Here is an 18,059-nt window from a genome sequence, read left to right as displayed (position 1 = left end):
GCGCGTGACATGTTTTTTTTTTCCAGATGCAGCATCAAAGTGGTTTCAGTTTGCTGTGTGTTTTCCAGAGCAACACTTCCCTTTTTTTAGTCCCTGTGGCATATTCGGACTTTCACTAGTCGTAGAAGTTCTGTTTGAAGATTAAATTGGCAGCAGCGTGGCCTAAATCAACGCACTGTTGTATCACAGTCCAATCTTGTGAACATCAGTTTTCATTGATAAGTGGAGGGAAATTGCCATTAGATTTGCATTGGATTTAAGCATTTAAGGTACTTTCCCTGTGCTTAGTTTGTTTTGGTTCAGGGTTGAACCAGACTTTTGCCTCGGCCTACATATTTTAACACCACTGCCACTGCAAACATACATCTTGCAATATCATTTTCTCCACATAAATAGATCATCAGAAGACATGACTTCTTCATACTTAGCGAAACTACATGTTATGAAACTGTGGTCTCATAACATGTAATGGTGGTGCTTTGGTCAAAACGTGGAATAGATTTTCTTTTACTGACCAAATTCAAGCCACTTTCTGACGGTCTCTTCAGAAGTTACCATTTTGTGTGTCGACTTATTTACGTGCCAAAGTCCTCTTCCAGGCCAAGCCCTTTTTGACTGCCTCTCCGCCCTGTCAGCCATGTTGTAGTTTGTTGTGCTTCCATATGTGATCTACTGACAGATACAAGTTAGAACTATTAAGGTACTTTTTATTAGAAATGGCAACAGTGGAGGATGCATGTGCATGTACAAGCCAGTCTGCCCCACAACAAGAAGACAAATAAAATAAGAAAAACAAGGAACATTTTAATACACCTTAGGACTACAACTATTTTAAAATGGTGGACTCATGCAAAGCTCTTCAGGCAAACCTCTACCATATGGAGATATCCTCAGACGTAACTAAGGCAAAATACGGCAATAAAGTCTCAAATTCCAAACAGCTTATTTGCCATAAGTTTGGAGGAGGGCAAGATTGTTTTGTAAATATCTCTGCCAATGCTCCATGGTTTGATTTCAAATTTTTGGGACTTATGGGGATCCCAAATACACAAAAACAGGTAACAATAGGTTAGAAGAGTTGGTTTTGCATAATAGGGTCCCTTTTAAGCGCTAGTCTCTAACCACTGTTTCCTCTTTCCTTCTTCAACTCAGCACACTAGACCCAATTTTAGCTCAATGGTGAATTATGTCCTGTGCCTTACCGAAGACAAGTCATTTAATTTGACTCAAAACGGATGATGTGCTGTCAATACATTTTTATGTTAATAATTATATTTGACTGGCCTAAACACTGTTGGACTGTAGAGCTGGTGATAACTGTGTATTTTTCTGATGGCTAATTCTTTATTTTTCCTTTTTAAAACCTAGAGGTAAGTTTGTTCCTTGTTTTTATAGCTATCATTTTTATCTACCGATATGTATTATTATTTTCTTCTATTGGTTTATTGACAATATGCACTATACATTATTCACAAGGAATTGATGGGTGCACCAGATTCAGCTATCAGATAATTTCCATCTGTAGTCCCTATGAAAAATAATCATGAAATTATGGGTTGTATTGCTGTGTGGGTTTTCTAAAATATATATTTAAAAAAAAAATCACTTTTAAGGATGCAGTAGTCTACAATATATGTTCCGTGTGTTAGAGAGCCCCCTTCTGGTCCTAAGGTTTCATTGCAGCAACCAATTTATTTTCACATTTACTTTATAAACCCATTTGATCACTTCAGTATTTACACTCTTGTGTGCTTGGATTTATACAATGTTTGTTGTATGTTTGTTTTTTGTGTAGTCAGCAGATTTGAAGAGAGGGAGGCGGAACTCAAGAAGGAGTACAGCGCTCTTCACCACAGACACACTGAGGTACAGTAACATGTACATTCACATGTATGGGTTGTACTGTATATGAACATAGAACAGAATAAGAACGCCTGATTGTCATCAAACAAGAGAGCATTACAAAATTATAGGTGGCCACTCTGTTAGGTGCAGTTGAAATACAATATAAACAATATATAACAAATACAAAGCAGCCATCTATATGAAATATTTTTAATCCATGCTTGGTCCTCTCAAAACACCATAATTTTAACATGTAACATGCCTTTTAATAAGAAAAGCTAACTTGTGTATAATAGATACTGTTTAAAAATCATTACAATAGCATGTACTACACACAACTACGGTAGTTTTATGTAATAATGTACTAAAATATTGAACAGCTTTTACCTTGGGCAGCGAACTAATGCGCGTCTGATTTTCTGTCCACCGTTGCCAAGTCTGCGTATTATTTATAATCTACTTTCCTTAATTTCCCCTCTGGGATTAATAAAGTACTTCTGATTCTGATTGTTTTCATAGAGCTGCTATGTGTTTCTCTCGTGACATCAGGCAACCCAATTTTGAGGGACAGACAGGAGAAGTCACTTACAGGTGACAATGTAACAAACGATGTGTTTGTCAACCAAAGCTAATGCTAGACCATCCAGTTTGTTGAGTCAGAACTAAGTATAACACATTCAAACACAGCTTCAGCAGCTTTTCAATACTTTTATGGATAATTGTTCATTGTTTGTGACTACACTGCGCAGAGGCTGGCTTGTGTGACGCAGACTGACTGCAGTGTGGCTTGATTAATGACTACTAACCAGTAGAACATATTTTTAATGGTTTTTCCACTTTGATTTGGTTGTCCGTTTCTCCTCTTTCACATTAACTTTCTTGGCCCCATTTACACTGCACACCAAATCAGATTTTTTTTGCCCTCAAATGACACATATCTGATTTTTTTTGCCAGTCTAAACAATCCAGTGTGCTTCAAATCTGATCTTTTTGCATCCGATTCAGTCCACATCAGGAGGTTGTTGTGAATCCGATTGGAGTCTGATCTTTTCAAATGTGACTGCAGTCTAAACGCAATGCGACCTCAATGTGATTTTTTTCGTCAGAATTGGGCGAGCTACGTCACTCGTGTGTGCCGGATGACGCAGTTGCCAGCAGAAATGGATATTTCATCACTACAAGCGGTTTTGGTTTCTATTTAAGACAACATAATTTTTGGTCCATCACTTGTCAATAGTGAGCAAATAAAAGGCTATATGTAATATATGAATATATATTTTGATTCAGAAGAAATGTCGATTTTTGAAAGACCGGAATTGACGCTGTGGCGTATTTGCTTACATGTGAGTTGGAAAATAATTTTAGTTCGGATGGGAGGATGTCGATCTCTAAGTGCCACTCAAACTCAGGTTTGTTTCTTGTGTAAGCTGGCATAACAACGTGTAACAATGTATTAACTCTTCATTTCTCAAACAGGTCTGTTTCTTGTGCAAATGAAGCATGAACAACAATGTGTAACAATATATTAAAAGCGGCACAACCCTGTCAACCTAAAGCAAAAATTATCGTAACTCAAGGAACCGGTATGCTCGCAATTTAAAGCATAACAAAAATCAGAGCGAAAGCTTGTTTCTCAAATTACCCGTAATTAAGTTGAGGTCCCACTGTATTACACTGCTTTCAAATTTATTGTAAAGTGCATGGTGCACAGTGCATTACAGTGTAAGTTATTTCATTGATAATGACCCACAACTAAATACTAAAATAACATGCTAAAACTTGTTATTGCTGCAGATGGCCATTCTTTCAAGGTGTTCTTTTGTCCAATCTACAAAAAGTATTAATGTGATAAGTGAATATTGAATACAACTACTCTGTGTGTTATCTGACCTTGTAGATGATACATAGCTACATGGAGCACTTGGAGCGAACTAAACACCAGCATGCAGTGACAATAGAGCCCGCAGACTCCAGTACTGGCACACCAGCTAGGATACGGTGAGACAAATTAAACTCCTGTCCTTTAAGCCAATTTGTTTACCTTGTTAGTGTGCCAATATGCTCTTGAATTTAGTAGACAGCAGCTACATCTTATCAGAGTAAAATGAATGTGCCAACCTTCAAGATTTTTTGTTACAAGCATGCTAACTTGTAGCATTGTTGGCATTTCTCTTTTTTTGGGATACTGCCATGGTTAAAACAGCACTTTTTACACATAGTACCCATCCTACTATGGCATGTTAGCATTCTGCTTGACACATTGAGATTTAACACTTTAGCACTTCCCTATTAAAGCAAGAGATGTTTCCATATTTATTTTGCCTTTGTCGCTGTGGATGGTTCTACAGGTCTATTGAAATATTTTACCTGGTTTAAGAGCTACTCCTACACTTCTACAGTATGTATCCTTCTGGCAGGAAAAAAAAGGTCAGAGAACCCATCTTTGCAGACATGCAATGATTCAAAGACTCAACAGAAAAATAACATGTAGTAGATATGTACCGGTAGTGTAGTCTGGAGATCTCTGGAGATAAGAGAGACTTCCACTAGGAAAGAGGTAATGGTGAAGGGTGGTATGTCAGACAGAGCCCTTCTTCCTAATCTGCTTTCACGGAATGGTGAACCTTCTGGTTGATTGATCATTTGGAAAAGAGATTAGGACTGGATCCATTATTATTATTATTATTAGAAAGAACCCAGGGCTCTATAAAACAACAATATCTGTAAAGCACAAACATTGCGTTGACGATGACAGTCATAGAAATATTCCTGTGGTTTCCCGGCAAGTAAAACATCTGATTTCATTTGAACATTGAACATCTAAACATTTTGATTTCAGATGTTAACGATTTTAATAATATATATTATTTTTTATTTCACGTCCACGTAATGATTTAGTTTAATGTTTACCTTGTACACTCTTGCTGAGGATCCAATCCTCGTCCTCTTTGACAAAAGGCATGATCGTGAGCCACTGCGCCACCAGGGATCGACAGAAAATAAGGTGGAATATGCTTTTCTCTTAGCAGTGACAGCTATAAACCCCAAAGTTTTATGTCAACAACATAGCCATCTTCAAGTAGGGCACAAAGCTCCTCTTGTTTTGATTTTTCTTTATTTGACCTCCTTGTGATTAATATTGCTGTGTAGAGGTCATCCTAAATCCAACCGGTGCATCTGACTGCTGATTGGTCAGCTGCTGCATGCTGTCATTCATTGCAGTGTGGCGAGGTGTCACGTTAGCAAGAAACAACAGAGCTAATTAACGAGCATGTGGGCAGTCTAAAGGGAATCAGGCTTAAGCCTGAGCGTCTGTTTTCCGCTTGATGCTAGTGTTTTACTCGTCTCCATTAAATATAGTGTAACGTCATTGCTTTTGGACGGTAAAAAGTGCAGGGAACATGTTCCCCCTTGTTGACCCTTGTCCACTCCACATTACATCCCTGATTGGGAGTATTTTCTCCTTCATGTATATACATAAGATTTTCAAGCAAATTTGATGTTGCTAAATCAATAACTGTATACAGTTATTTCAGGAAGTTAGTTTAGAGTAAGAGACCATTTAAAATCACAAGAAACCTTTGCTGTTAAATTGCTGATTAGTATGCAAAACTAGTAGATTACAATATTGAAAGTTTTCAAAATATTCAAATTTGTTGATATATTGAATTTAGTGTTTTTATTAGCCGCAAGCTGTTATCATCAAAATTGTTCTGAAATTTAGATGATTTAGAGTTGACTCAATTTAAAATGGAAGCACTTGATGAAATGAGTTTGTTCTTCAATACATACTCAATGCCATCTTCACAGACATTGCAGCCTATAAGCTGCAGCCTGAAGAGAAGGATATGGAGCAAGCTGCCTCAGTATCGAAAGAGAGTGGCGTGGATGAAGAGAGGGACCGAAAGAGAGTCAGAGCATTCTAGATTACACAAAGCCTGCTGTGTCACATCCCAGCAGAGGACAGAAAGGGATACGCTGCAACAAAAACAGAATTGGCAGGGGAACATAGGAGTTTACCAGCTTCTCATGGTTCTCTATGGATGATTTTCTGTTCTGCTGTCTGCATTGCTGCTCAGCTTTGCTGTCTGAATTCCTGTTATTATTACAGCTACCTCTCGCTATCTACCTCACAACTGATCTTTTTTCTGCTTCAGTAGCTTTAGAAGTTTTACAGTGGGTTCACACAAGGTTAATTATTTTCTGTAGGACCCGTAGATTGTTTTAATCAGCCTTGTGTCCCAAAATATTTTGGCAGCAGTGATTTGTGGGGCCATGAGCCCTGGGCGTATGCTGCTTTTTGTTTTTGGCTTTGTTGGGGGAGCCGTGGTCATCAACTCTGCTGTACTAGTGTCTCTGTCGGTGCTGCTGCTGGTTCACTACTCTGTCGCTACCGGCGGCTTACCTGCCCTTCCGTCATTCCCCTGTATACCACGTCTCAGCAGGTACTGTGTGTGTGTGTGTGTGTGTGTGTGTGTGTGTGTGTGTGTGTGTGTGTGTGTGTGTGTGTGTGTGTGTGCGCGCGTGCGCGTGTGCCGTGTGTTTGTGTGAAGGGATGGTTTATGTGGGTTATTGTTTTCTGCTTGGTACCCATTGTAATAAACTGTATTGTCTCCATTTGGGAGCTTCGATAGAGGCGGTCAGTCCAAGACGTCATCAAAAAGTAAGCTTATAAGGCATGAAGGATAGATTGTGTTGTCATAAAATCAGGTTTCGGTTGTCAAATTTCTATGTTTTCAGTCGACAAGATCTCACTGTAGTGCTACAATGAAGTTTATACTGTGCAATGTCAGCCCCTCCTCTTTAAATTCTTCCCCGCAAAAAGAGGAAAGCTTAATTGGTTTTGTAATGTTGGTTGGTTGAAGTTTATTTTGAACATGATAGCAGTTTCAACATGATGCATCACATTGTATGTCAAATCAAGGTCTCCCATTGAAATTAATTTATATCAATTTAATTGGTGCTTGTCTCCCCAAAGAAGCACTATTTTAACATGTAACATGCATTTTTAAAAGAAAAACCTTTAGATTAGAAAGACTGTACCATACAATATGATGTATTACAGACAACTAAAGTAGTTTGATGAAGTAATGCAATGATAATGTACAGCATTTACTTTGGAGAGTGGACTTCTACGGTATCTCCTTCGAGCTGCTTCTTCATCAAACACAGCAGCAGCTGTTCCATATTTTGTGGGATATATGTCAACCGTTTAGATATTATTTTACCATTTTTGGCTCATTCTGCTACGCTCAAATTGCTTTGCCAAGTTGTTAACTCGCTCTGTATATTTTTGATGATTCCTTTCTTTAATTAAAAAGTGCTTTCCTTCAACTCACGTTTTTCCTTCCCATGGTTGGAAAACAAAGTTATAAACTAATGCTACTGAGTAAGGCCAGATTTTTTGGTCCGATCTTATGGGGTTCACTCTGACATTTGCTATGCCAACTAATGGCGTGGATTCTTGCAACTCAAATTTTTGTTTGCAAAAATTAAAAGCATAACAATTAGCCGAGAGACCACTCTTATCTTAAAACACTCTTAAGTTGGGGCACTCTTAAGTTGATGTAACACTGTAACTAAACGCCAACTACTGTATATAAAACAATATGTAAGAATACTATTTATATTGTGCATTCATTCCTTATTGCTCAGCTTTTAAAAATATATGAATGTATCTTACCAACATGACCAAATACAATGGATTGATACAGAGTACTTGCTGATTAGCGGACCTTTTTTATTGGAGCAATTGTTCTATGAAGTCTCTTTCTTCATACCTATTCATTGCCTTCTTCTATGTTCTTTATACCTATTCACTGGAAAGGAAACTTTACCACTCGGTTCATCACATGTAACATGAAAACTATGAAAGGTTTATATTATAATTAGGTAGCATCATGAAAATCCAAATAATGAACTTCCAATAAACGTCTTCTGTGTTTTATTCTACATTTGTTATGTCACCCTTAAGGTTTGCAAAGACGACTTGTTTCTTTTACTTATTATCCTCACAAAGTCATTTTTCTGTTTCTCACTTTTTCCTGTTGTATCGTAGGAAGGAGCGTCCCATTTCCATCGGCATCTTTCATGTTCCAGGGATTGATGGCTTGACCTCTGACCTCCAAAGTCAGCCTGTGGATGTGAATTCTGAACAATGGAGATTCAATAACCTCAGCCATCCAAGGTCCAACACCAGTCTCAAGGTATGAAATAGACAAGTATCCTGAAGGCTAAACGACAATTTGAGATTGAGTTAAGATTGCTTGTTAGTCTTCTCCGGTGACATCACTCCAAGTTTCAGTTGACTGTGGTAATTAAATGCAAAAAAAACCCTGAAAAAGAGTGTAACTTGGTTTTTAGAAAGAAAGTTTTGTTTGGTGTGTTTAGAATTTTTAACAGCTTGTCTTGTAGCTGGGTGGCCTGGTGCCCAGTAAGCAGAGGAAGTGGTACCATTCAGGGAGGGAGGGAAATAAAGAGAGTCTTCACATTGCTGCTGCTAGGAACCACACTGCAAGCAAGACGACATCATCAATATTAATGACCTGCCTATATATACATACATACTTGCCAACCCTCCCGGTTTTTCCGGTAGACTCCCGGAATTCAGCGCCTCTCCCGATAACGCCCCCTCCAGCTCAATGCGGACCTGAGTGGGGACAGCGGCGACAGTCTGTTTTCACGTCCGCTTTCCCACGATATAAACAGCGTGCCTGCCCAATCACGCTATAACTGTAGAATGATCGAGGGCGAGTTCTTGGTTTCTTATGTGGGTTTATTGTTAGGCAGTTTCATTAACGTCCTCCCAGCGCGGTAACAACACACAACAACAGCAGTCACGTTTTCGTCTACCGTAAAGCAGTTTGTCTGCCGTAAACAGCAATGTTGTGACACTCTTAAACAGGACAATACTGCCACCTACTGGATAGCCTCCGGACAACTGAAATTCAAGTATTTCTTTTATTTATATGTACAATAAAATAAATAAATATATATATATATATATATAGCTAGAATTCACTGAAAGTCAAGTATTTCATACACATATATATATATATATATATATATATATATATATATATATATATATATATATATATATATATATATATATATATATATATATATATATATATATATGAAATATTCGAGTTGGTGAATTTTAGCTGTAAATATACTCCTCCCCTCTTAACCACGCCCCCAACTACGCCCCCGCCCCTCCCCCGCCCCACCCCACCCCCTGGAATCGGAGGTCTCAAGGTTGGCAAGTATGTATACATATTATATGTGTGTGTTTGTTGTTGTGTGTGTGCGTGCCAATCTTTTGTTATATTTTGTAATGGGACAGCGCCATAAAAAATTACACTTTGATACAATCAGCACCTCCAAGTCCGAGTCCATGGTTCTCGCCCGGAAAAGGGTGGAGTGCCATCACCGGGTTGCGGAGGAGACCCTGCCCCAAGTGGAGGAGTTCAAGTACCCCTGAGTCTTGTTCACGAGTGAGGGAAGAGTGGATCGTGAGATTGACAGGCGGATCGGTGCGGCGTCTTCAGTAGTGCGGACGCTGTATCGATCCGTTGTGGTGAAGAAGGAGCTGAGCCGGAAGGCAAAGCTCTCAATTTACCGGTCGATCTACGTTCCCATCCTCACCTATGGTCATGAGCTTTGGGTTATGACCGAAAGGACAAGATCACGGGTACAAGCGGCCGAGATGAGTTTCCTCCGCCGGGTGGCGGGGCTCTCCCTTAGAGATAGAGTGAGAAGCTCTGCCATCCGGGGGGAGCTGAAAGTAAAGCCACTGCTCCTCCACATCGAGAAGAGCCAGATGAGGTGGTTCGGGCATCTGGTCAGGATGCCACCCGAACGCCTCCCTAGGGAGGTGTTTAGGGAACGTCCGACCGGTAGGAGGCCACGGGGAAGACCCAGGACACGTTGGGAAGACTATGTCTCCCGGCTGGCCTGGGAACGCCTCGGGATCCCCCAGGAAGAGCTGGACAAAGTGGCTGGGGAGAGGGAAGTCTGGGCTTCCCTGCTTAGGCTGCTGCCCCCGTGACCCGACCTTGGATAAGCGGAAGAAGATGGATGGATGATACAATTTAAAGTAGTCAGTGTACAGCTTGTATTACAGTGTAAATTTCCCTTCCAAAAAGTCAAGTCACAACCATTACTGTCTAAAATGCTGGAAAAAAAGTATATCCATTAGTAAAAATGGCCAAATTTGACCCACTTAGCCATTATATTTTCCTCGTGTCGTACGACTTGCTAGTATTACGTTTGTACAAGAACTTTGTGTTTTAAATTTGATCTCATTGCACTCACGCTCCCTAATTCTGGTTACTGGAAGTTTAGTATGGCGGTGAAAAACCGTCTGAGGATGTGAAAACACCCTGAAACTGTGCTGGTTTAACAGGACAGGTTCCACTCAGAACAGACTTTGCTAAGGCCGACCAAAAAAGTTGACTGCATGTGCCGAGGGTCATATCCAGAGGTTGTTTGCCAAATAGACGTATAAGTAGAGATGAATGAGTGCTGCTAGTATTGTTACAGAGGTGGGGTGGGGGTCAGTGTCAATGTCAGAGTCCAGGCCAAATTGGTATGTATATATTTTTGCTCTTTAAAACATGTTTAACCGTGCAAAACATTTTACACAGGAGTGGTGTTTTTGTAATACTATGTTTTACATGTTTTTGTGACTCTTTTGTTATTGCACTGACTTCCCCCATATAGTCCTCGTTCAAAGTTACCATTCATAGTAATGAGGCTTATGATGTTCAAGGATCAAAACAGTGCAGGATTGCTCCGTGTGTGCTTTACAAGCAGCTAAGAACTGCAGATAATCTTATTTGGAATTTAACATTGGGGCTAATTTCCCGTTTGGTCAGTACAATTGCCAAGGGGATCTTGATACCAGATGGACCTGTTCAAAAAATTGTCCTGTAGCCTGATCACATAGAAACCATTTTTGTATCTAAGTATTTATTAATAATAAGGGCGATTACTTATAAAGGGGCTGTTTGCAAACTTTACATGGCTGCCGAGAGGGCACTAACTTTCCAATGCGTTGCCGCCATTATATCTTTTTAACACATAATTATATTGTAGATGTGTGTTGCCAGCTAATAATAGCAATATGGCAGAGTGGGCCATCATTAAGTGCCATGGCAACAACATGACTGCAAACTGTAGTTGCTTCTCTGGGACTGCGTTTATCTGTGTGCATGCCCTGAGGGCATATGGTTAGGGTTACGTGTGTACGAGACAGTGGTAAGTGACAGCTTGAACGCCAAAGTAATTTCTTGGGCCGACGAGCAATTTTTATTCAATATAATGAGAAATTCTGAAAAATATACTTTAAAAAAAGTCATTTTAAAAGCCTGTGCCAATGGTGTTCTTGTTATATATTTTGGTTTGGAAACTAACTTTGAGCAAGTTACAAACAGCCCCTTTAAGCCATACAGCGCCACTTCTATAGTTACTACTGTTTTTCTTTAAATTGTTAGATTTATTTAAAACAATACAGTGTATATAAAATATGTTGATTGTGGCCTTTATTTTATTCAGTTGGATGTCCTAAGAGAAAAGTTAAAATTACCCACTCAGAAGGCTGATCAGGTAGACATGTTTACAGGCAAACTACCCAAAGCTAACCCATTTGTTCGTATGAAGTAGGAGGGATGCAACATGTTTGATTATTGACTAACCATAAACACTTTTGTTACTGCCCCTTTTACTGACATAAAAGCTATACCTACTATACTATATAGATGCTATGTTCAACTTTGTTATGCTGTCCAGCATTTAGCAGCATAAAAAGACAACTAGTGGATGATCTCACTGTGACTGTTGTGGCCAGTTAGCATTTTTGCCTCGACTAGTTAGATGTGGGACTGTTTTGCCACTTACTAATTCTACTAATGAAAAACACTACTAATAAGTACCGCATCATATGGCTGCAACAAGTGTGGCTGGAGAGAAATTAACTACTACCACTGAGGTGCTTGGAACTCATTGCCACAAAATGAGAGATGATGTCTGTTGCAAAAATCCTCACTCGCCTTGGACGGCTATGTCTTCCATTGTTTTTATTAATATAACCGTGGGCAATTTAATTTTCCTTTTTTGACAGGAACTTGTAAAACAAAACAAAAAATCTGCTTTCATGTCAAAGTAAAAATAGTTGTTTGCAAATTTGTGTCAATTGCCACCAAGACGCTTACAACCGCTCTTAAGGATTTGAGCGCTGCAGCGACCTGAGCTTAAAACATCTGGAAGGAAAGGACACACACGTGCGGATGTTGTTTCTGGACTTTAGCTCGGCATTCAACACCATCATCCTGCAGCACTTGGTGAGTAAACTGCCCCCCTTGGACTCAGTACCCCCCTATGCAACTGGCTGCTTGACTTCCTCACAGACAGAACCCAGTCTATGAGAGTGGGGGACAACACCTCCAGTGCCATCTCACTGAGCACCGGCTCCCCCCAGGGCTGCGTCCTGAGTCCGCTGCTGTTCACATTGATGACCCATGACTGCTGTGCCAGGTCCACTACTAACCACATTGTGAAGTATGCTGACGGCACAACAGTAGTGGGCCTCATCCGTGACAACAACGACAGGGACTATAGGGAGGAGGTGAAACATCTGGTTGACTGGTGCAGAACCAACAACCTGGTCCTGAACGTCGACAAGATCAAGGAGATCATCGTCGACTTCAGGAAGCACCAGTCCAGCGACACTCCACTCTTCATCAACGGCACAGCGGTGGAGATCGTAAGCAGCACCAAGTTTCTGGGGGTGCAGATAACTGACAATATGACCTGGTCCCTACACGCCAGAGCTCTTGTAAACAGAGCTCAGCAGCGCATGCACTTTTTGCGTCGGATGAAAAGAGCACAGCTGCCTCCCCCCATTCTCACCACATTCTACAGAGGCACTATAGAGAGCCTACTGACCAACTGCATCTCTGTCTGGACTGGAGCCTGCAGTGCCTCAGACTGGAAGTCTCTGCAGAGAGTGGTGAGGACGGCGGAAAAGATCATCAGGACTTCTCTTCCTCCTAACCAGGAGATCGCAAAAAGCCGCTGCCTGACCAGGACTCAGAAAATCTGCAGAGACTCTTCCCACCCTCACCAAGGACTGTTTTCACTGCTGGACTCTAGAAAGAGGTTCCACAGCCTCCGTAGCACAACCTCCAGGTTCTGTAACAGCTTCTTCCCTCAGGCCGTAAGACTCTTGAACGCATCATAATATTCCCCTCAATTCCCCCCAAAAATGGATTAACTTGCTGGAATATAAAGACAATATAACATACATCCATAAACGTGGATGCATACGCAAAAGTGCAATATATTTATCTGTACAGTAATCTATTTATTTATATCTGCACCTTATTATTCTTTCATCCTGCACTACAACGAGCTAATGCAACGAAATTTAGTTCTTATCTGTACTGTAAAGTTCAAATTTGAATGACAATACAAAGGAAGTCTAAGTCTAAGTCTAAGTAAATGCAACAAAGAATAGCAAAGAGAAAGCCCTTGGTAAAAGCTCACATGAGAATTTGCTTGGTATTTGTTCAAATGAAAAATAATGTTTTTTGATCTGATGATGCAAACATTTTGCTTTTTGGCCATCACAGTAGACGACGCTATGTTTGGGGAGTACCAAACACTGAAAATCATCTTCATTGTGAAGCAAATTGGCAAATTTTGGAGGATAATCTGTTCAAACCTGCAATAGTACCACGTCTTAGGAAAAGATTTTCAGTAAGACGATCTTCCACAGCGGGAAGCATAGTGGCACATGGGTTAGTGCCAGTGCCTCACAATAAGAAGGTCCTGTGTAGAGTTTGCATGTTCTCCCAGTGACTGCGTGGGTTCCCTCCGGGTACTCCGGCTTCCTCCAAAGACATGCACCTGGGGATAGGTTGATTGGCAACACTAAACTGGCCATAGTGTGTGAATGTTGTCTGTCTGTCTGTGTTGGCCCTGTGATGAGGTGGCGACTGGTCCAGGGTGTACCCCGCCTTCAGCCTGAATGCAACTGGGATAGGCCGCCGCCACCCCTGCGACCCCGAGAGGGACAAGCAGTAGAAAATGGATGGATGGAAGGATGTTTCCCCCAGCATGAAAGCAAAAGCTACACAAGACTAGTTCAAAGACATACCGGTACATCTTGCAGCGTGGCCATGTCTAAGCACAAATCTCAATCCAATGGAGAATTTGTGTCACACCTTATCCTAGAGCAGTGCTTCTCAAATATTTTCTGTTACGCCCCCCCTAGGAAGAAGAAAAGATTTTGCGCCCCTCCCATTCTCCACCCTGACTATAAATTGCATAATTTGTCTATAAAGTTGTTATAACTATACCTCTGCAAAACATTTAAAGCTTCATAACAATAAAAAAAAAAAACCCACCGGTCTTCCACCGTGGTTACAGTGAAGCCAAGTGCTACATACGCTTCGTCATATTCTGGTAAGGCAAAAAAAGCATGTTCCCTGAGGTCACACGCGTCCCCCCTGGCATCGCACCGTGCCCCCACATGGGGGCCTGCTCCACTATTTGAGAGGGACTGTCCTACAAGAACCTGACCGTCTGAGCTGTTTTGCAAGGAGGAATGAGGGAAATTGCAACATTTGTCCAGATGTGCCAGCCTGATTGAGGCATATTTTGTCCACACAGACGGACTACTGTGATTGCAGACAAATCTACTGAATACTGACTTGAAACATATGTAGTAATTTACTCTACCTCATATATATTTAGAATTAATTAACACTAATTTGTAAAAATCAGTTTTCACTATGACATGAAAGCAGCTTTTTTCTGCAAGTCAAATAAGCTATAATTATTTTGACCATGATGTCATTGATTAAAGCAAAAAAAAAAGGCTAAAACATCCAAGGGGTTGATACTTTTGCAATTGCGCAGCACTGTATTAGGGTAAATGCTTGTCATAAATTGTCTAGCGTGTTCCTAAGCTTTGCATCTGAATTGAATTTGAATGACTGCAGTGTTGTGACCTGCCTGATGCATGAAACTTCACAGTTATTAAAGCAGACCTAAAGGGGCCTATGAGGATTTTTTATCTACATTTAAAACAAACACATCATTGTGGTCTAGATAATATGAATTGGATAGGCTTTGGTGTACATATTGCAAACATTTTGCTCCACAGTCACAATAAACCCATTTTTTGAGTTTGTCGGTAAGATGTTCATTTTTGTGGAGGTGTTCATAGACTGCTAATGAAACCACATCCCATCCTCTCCAAAAGTTTCATAATTTATCTTTTGAAAATGTATACTGTTGAAACATACAGTATATCTTGAAGACTAACGTCAAGAATAAACTTAATTCACTCGGTCACAACATTAGGTACACTTGCACACTTCTGGAGTGCATTGAAAAAACCTGTTTTAGCAGCATTTATGTCATAGCATGTTGCCCGTCGGTGTTATTATGCACATGCCAAGATTATATAAAACAATATTTTATCCTACATTTTTTTTGTTTTCCCTCTTAGCTTGAAGCACTCCTCCCCCTCTGGCTGAGCCTGAGCGCTTTACTTAATGTCTAAAAAAGTATGTTCACCTCGCTATGACGTCACAAATTAGCCAGACTGCAAAACAGAGGCATCTTAAAACTGCATGCAATCTCACATCAAAATGTATGGACTTTATGATTTGACACTTTGGCATTGTTTAACATGAGTATCCAACAATATAATGACATTTGTTAGTCAGAAAATACTAAATTCATAATAGGTCCCTTATAATCTTCTGTATTTTGTCAAAGCTGTGTTTTTATGTGTCATTAGCAATATGTGATGGGAATTTGACAAAATTTACCTGAATGTTCTAAACTCCAATGCAAATGTTTCAATGCAAGTGTTTTGCTCCAACTATAACAGTGTTTTTCAAACCTTTTTCACCAAGTGCCACCTCAGAAAACACTTGGCTCTCCAAGTACCACCATAATGACCAACATTAAATTACAGTGGTGTAGTAGGCCTAAGAGTTCATTAAAAACAAGGCAGAGGTTTTATTTAACAAGTATACTTAATACATTTTGGCCACTGTAACATTACACACAATGCACATACATCAACAATAATACTCCATATACGGTACATATTTACAGACTTCTTTGGCGTACCACTAGATGGAGCCCGCGTACCACTATATACAAAGCAATTAATCAACAATCAGGTGCACTCTTCTCATATTTCTTAATCACTTATACTGCCCATTCCTAGGATCAACAATTTGATACACATGTGAATAATTTTTCATTTGCCCCCCACTGTAGGATGAACTGGCCAATACAAGCCATGAAGGGTCCAAGTCTAACACTTCAACCAACCAGCCAAGTGTCTCCAGACAGGAAGGAGCAACATCAAATGCCAACGCCCCTAAACCCTCTCAGACGGGTAGTTTAAAATCAAACACCGCCACACCCACACACTGTTGTGACTTTCAAACGTCAAGGCCGCTGTCACCTAATGGCACAGCAGGTGATGCGAGTTCTATATCTAGCCAAGTCTCGGCTACACCCCTCTCTTTTGCTGCATCGAATGTTGCAATGGAATCTGTAGGTACACCTCAGGAACAAGAGCGCTTGGCTGGGCAGACACAGAACCTAGACTGCAACAGTGGCAAACCAGACAACAGTAAGAGCATCTCCACTGTGCACGCACTGCAATCACCACAACACAACCACAGTCTAAGCCTACTTAATGTATACCAATGTGTTCACCTCTGCTGCTTATTTTAGATGGAAAAGACAACCTGGAAAAGTCGTCTGAGGTGTTTGCGATCATAGAGTCTACTCCTGAGCTGGATATGAACCTTGACGGCTGCAAAGCAACAAGGTAGTCAACAAGTTCATCACTGGTTATCTTTGTACCGTGTGTATTCATTTAGCCTTTGTGCACATTTTGGGACATTGGGATTATGAGGCTTACAGTGGGAAGGGGATTTATATGGCACCATTCGTCGCGGTTTACCTGACACATGAAACGTGACAAACTTGGGGCGTGCACTATCCACTTTAGCTGCCAGATGGCAGTAGAGTGTTGAATATCTCAGAGCCATGTATAGAGAGAGTATGGCCAACTCTGTTTCAAAGTTGGTAGCAAACATGGCGCCCTGTAGTCACGTGAGGGATTTTTAACCAATCAGAGAGTATGGCAAGAGGATCTCCTAAATGATTGGTCTAAAGCCCCTCACCTGAATACCGGTTGCTACCAACTTTGAAACCGAGTTGGCCATTCTCTCTACACGGCTCTTCTGGAATACCTTTTAAAATGTGTTTTGTGGCAATTCCAACGTTGACCACAATGTTAGTTGCTGTTAATAACCCACCCCCCTCTTCCTCTTACACGAGATCCACCCAGGAAAGGGGCCATGTGAATCTCTCCCCTGCTGTATGTTTAGGAAAGAAATTGTATTGTAAAAGTACAACTTCATTATATGTGTTGTTTATTATCTGCCCAGCACACCGACGAAAGGCGGTGTAGAGAATCTAGCATTTGACCGGAACACGGACTCGCTGTTTGAAGAGCTGTCTTCTGCAGGAAATGAATTCATTGGAGATGTGGATGAAGGAGCAGACCTGCTTGGTAAATAACCATCTTCTTTTACTCGATTTGGCCACATTGTTTACTAATGCAAATGTTCTTTTCCCATTGTTTTACTGAATTTTTCGGCTTTCTGGCGTTCTCAATCCTTACAGATGAGTTTTCTGGTGTGTATCAAAGATAAAGCTATTATTTATCAGTAATTTACTCTATTAATCTTTAGTTTTCTTTATCAGCTGTTTGTTTTTCGTGATCATGGTAGTGAAATAGTCTATTTAGAGAGTAGAAAAATTCCCCAGTGACACGGTCAAGTTGTAACTAAAATATATTACAAATTTCTAATCGTGATCTACATCTGTCCATGTCTATGAATCTCAGACTACAACATTTTAGGTAAGGTTAAGTGTAAGGAAGATGTTGGTAACCATGGTGATTTTTCTTTTCGAAATTCCCTTTTTTACCTTTTTATTTACTTTTTTTTCTCCCAGGCATGGGTCGTGAAGTTGAGCATCTTATCCAGGAGAATGCACAGCTTCTGGAGACAAAGTTAGTAGATTGACAAAGAATGTTTATCATTGTGATTTTTTTAAAATTATTCCTCTTGCCCTGAAAAACATGGAAAAGCATACATCAATGA

General features: G+C 40.4%; 1 protein-coding gene across 3 annotated transcripts in view; it reads left to right on the top strand.

Moving 5' to 3' along the window:
- LOC133655356 (C-Jun-amino-terminal kinase-interacting protein 4-like) overlaps positions 1–18,059 on the top strand; it is a 93,856-nt gene that overhangs the window by 45,352 nt on the left and 30,445 nt on the right. For 2 of the 3 annotated variants that reach the window (XM_062055421.1, XM_062055420.1), the window contains exons 3-9: positions 1,796–1,866; positions 3,743–3,843; positions 7,904–8,051; positions 16,153–16,513; positions 16,618–16,714; positions 17,340–17,464; positions 17,911–17,968. In XM_062055421.1, coding sequence (XP_061911405.1) covers positions 1,796–1,866; positions 3,743–3,843; positions 7,904–8,051; positions 16,153–16,513; positions 16,618–16,714; positions 17,340–17,464; positions 17,911–17,968 — 961 coding nt within the window. Of the gene's footprint in view, positions 1–1,795; positions 1,867–3,742; positions 3,844–5,827; positions 6,291–7,903; positions 8,052–16,152; positions 16,514–16,617; positions 16,715–17,339; positions 17,465–17,910; positions 17,969–18,059 lie in introns of those variants that run through there. The other variant, XM_062055423.1, reaches the window with a different exon arrangement.

The sequence above is a fragment of the Entelurus aequoreus genome, linkage group LG08 (genome assembly GCF_033978785.1).
Source record: "Entelurus aequoreus isolate RoL-2023_Sb linkage group LG08, RoL_Eaeq_v1.1, whole genome shotgun sequence".
Taxonomy (NCBI): Eukaryota; Metazoa; Chordata; class Actinopteri; order Syngnathiformes; family Syngnathidae; genus Entelurus; species Entelurus aequoreus.
This window is presented reverse-complemented; position numbering and strand designations above follow the sequence as displayed.